The 2766-nt window shown below is 44.9% G+C and overlaps 1 protein-coding gene across 2 annotated transcripts; it reads left to right on the forward strand.

Moving 5' to 3' along the window:
- The first annotated feature begins 550 nt into the window (after positions 1-550).
- Positions 551-2561, forward strand: LOC100275270 (uncharacterized). Of its 2 annotated transcripts, none has more exons than XM_023301720.1 (2): positions 551-1032; positions 1251-1791. In XM_023301720.1, exons 1-2 carry the CDS (start codon positions 792-794, stop codon positions 1370-1372), a joined length of 363 nt encoding a protein of 120 aa, XP_023157488.1. In that variant the 5' UTR covers positions 551-791; the 3' UTR covers positions 1373-1791. The 2 variants fall into 2 exon arrangements, with proteins under 2 accessions (XP_023157488.1, NP_001337081.1); NM_001350152.1 differs by lacking the exon at positions 1251-1791 and adding an exon at positions 2277-2561 and having other exon boundaries at positions 747-1032.
- Positions 2562-2766: the final 205 nt, after the last annotated feature.

Genomic DNA, 2766 nt, shown 5'->3' on the forward strand with positions numbered 1-2766 from the left:
CAACCAAACATGACAAAAATTACAGAATCTGGTACACTAGACCGGATATCTGACCGAGTTCTAAATAGTAACAGGTTGAGTTTATAGATTTAGGGCTGCATGTCAAAGTTAAGGACTCAACTATAAAGCAAAACAACTCAGGAACATCAAACACAACTCTTAGCAGTAATTCGCCTGAGCCAATAACTCAACCAAATAAGACTTTGACGCTACCATTAAAGATATATACTAGGTGTATCCCAGAGTAACTCAAGGAATAAGACCTTGACAGAGGGCTTGGCCATGGCACTGAGGGACTTGGTCCACGTGTCAGCGAGGACCTAACTCGCCAAGTCGACTATAAAAGAGCGGTCAGAGTGCCAAGAAATCAGATCATCTGATCAAGATCTGAAGAGAAACTAACAATGTTCCATACAAGTTAGCAAAAAAAAGTAACAGACACATATTCAACATTGTATTGTAACACCATTGTAACTTCACAGATTCTAAAAAAAGTTTAACGCTCAGCTCACACAGCATCAGGCAACTTTGCAAACACGCGTCGCCGCTCCAGCTTCCGGTCTCTGGTCAAGCGGCCACTCCAGGCTCCAGCTTCCGCCAACGGCCACCACGCGTCGCCGCTCGGCCGCTAGAAAGTATCCGGAACGCGCCACGTGGACCTCCTCCTCCGCTTCGAGAAGCTCTCACGAGTCACGCACGACGGCGGAGTGGCGGACCGACCCGATCAGCAGAAGCATTAAACCCCCAAAACCTCTGAGAGACGAAACCCCAAGGCGGAGCCGGAGGACCCGATGGAAAAGAAGGATCTGCTCGCCGTCCGGAAGAGGCTGCCTGCGGCGGCGGCCAAGCGGAGGCACAAGGTGGTGACGCCCGCTAAGGCCGGCGCCGGGCGTCTCGCGAAGGTGATCGCTGGATACCTCGCGTCCGACTCCTACATGTACGCGCCGCTGATCTCCGCTCCGCCATCTCTCCCACCGCCGCCTCCGGCGTCTTCGGTGGCGCCATCCGCGACGCCTCTTATTTCCACTCCTGGTAGGTTAAGCCCTCAATTATCCGTGCGCTCAATTTCCCTTCAGCTGTAATTAGTCCCGCGCAATTTGCGGTTGCTATAATCCCTGGTTAATTTATCTTAACTCTGCTAGCCCAAGTTTATAAACTCTGCCAATCCTATGGTGTCAATCCTGAGGGAAGGGTAATGGTTAACAATCTGTTTGGGGGTCAGCATGATTTATGGAAGGTATCATTTGCAGTGACGAAGCTTCATCCTAAACCCCATAGGGGCAAAGCTGCAAAAGACACGGCTAACCTTTTGAAAGCAATAATCGTGTCTTCCAGAGAAAGTCTTGTGCGCCAGCGGCTAAATTCTAGGTGAGGAGGATGAGGCACTGAGCAATGGATTGCAGCAGGATAGGTAAGGGTCAGGGGTCACTGCGGAAATTTCCGTTGCTGCACGTCGACAGGGATATTTCGTGGTCACCTCTAGCCGTTCGCGGTCGCCAGTTAGTGTCACATATAATAACTTGTTTCTGTAAGCTTTCTTGGCTTGACAAGCGTGGCTTGCTTTCGTCATAATAATGGAGGTTACACAAGTTCTAGGGGGGCAATAAGGCAATAACCCCTATTGACCTGTGAGAATTCCACCACTGGTCATATAGGCATCCTTTATGTTAAGAAGTACGTGGTACTTGGTAGTGCCTGAACATAGTTACAGAAGTAGTTTAAGATGCAAATGCAAACCAAACAGCATTGGTTAAGGAAGATATAAATTACTGAAGCTTTAGTTGTTTTTCAGAACTCGCTCTTTTTCTAATCGACCAATGCTGATCGGGATTTTCTTATGGAAAACGAAATTACTGATGTGGATATGCGTCGGTGCACACAAATGTGGAAGGGGAATACATCTGCATTTCCAGAACGAGGCTATCTAGGTGTACATACCCATGATAAACGCTTATGGAGTGCCTTTGGTTAAGGACAATATTGTTAAAATAGTAAAATTCAGAAATCATTTTTTTTGTTATGGTCATAGTTGCATAAAACAAGTGTATCTTGGCAAGTTGGAACCAATCCCAAGTTCAACTGATCAGTGTGGCATGTTTAGTAAGGCAGCATGACTTTTGCACTCTTCAAAGCCTTGAATGTAATAATAGACATTGCCCTTTACCTACATATTGGACCTGTAGCTTACAGGAGTATCTCTTTACGAGCACATAAGTAAATTTTACTAATTATGTATACTGTTGACATTACTATGTGTTTCCATTCAAATTGTGCAGAGAAAGAAATCACTGGTGCAAAAATACAGAGGCTCTTTGCAAGCTACATTCACTGTCTAGAAGTATCTGTGGACATGTTCTTGGAGCTGTGCTTCTAGCATGACCTTTAAGAGCTACAATACAATAGTTGTTTCTATGATCTGTTATGTTAATGACTAGGTACTGTGGCTTAGCAATCTGCCTTCTTCTGGAGTTCTCATGTGATCGCTCACTATTTAATATAGATTGTTTAGTTAAGTAGCTTTATCTTGTGGTCTATGTTCACTAATGCATCCAAACTTCTCATATTGCCCAGTATATCATCTGTTCCTGTCTATTTTTGTTAAGGATTCGATCAGGAGCGATTGAGCGCTCCCAAAACTGATAAATCCTGCCATTTGTAGCTTGTTGCTTCTCCTTCCTTCATCCATGCTGAATTGTGATATTGTTAGTTTCTTGCATTTGGTGTTTATTTTTATGTTATCCATCCCATCATACTTGATTTGATGGT

This window comes from Zea mays, chromosome 1 (assembly GCF_902167145.1).
Source record: "Zea mays cultivar B73 chromosome 1, Zm-B73-REFERENCE-NAM-5.0, whole genome shotgun sequence".
In the NCBI taxonomy this organism is placed as follows: Eukaryota; Viridiplantae; Streptophyta; class Magnoliopsida; order Poales; family Poaceae; genus Zea; species Zea mays.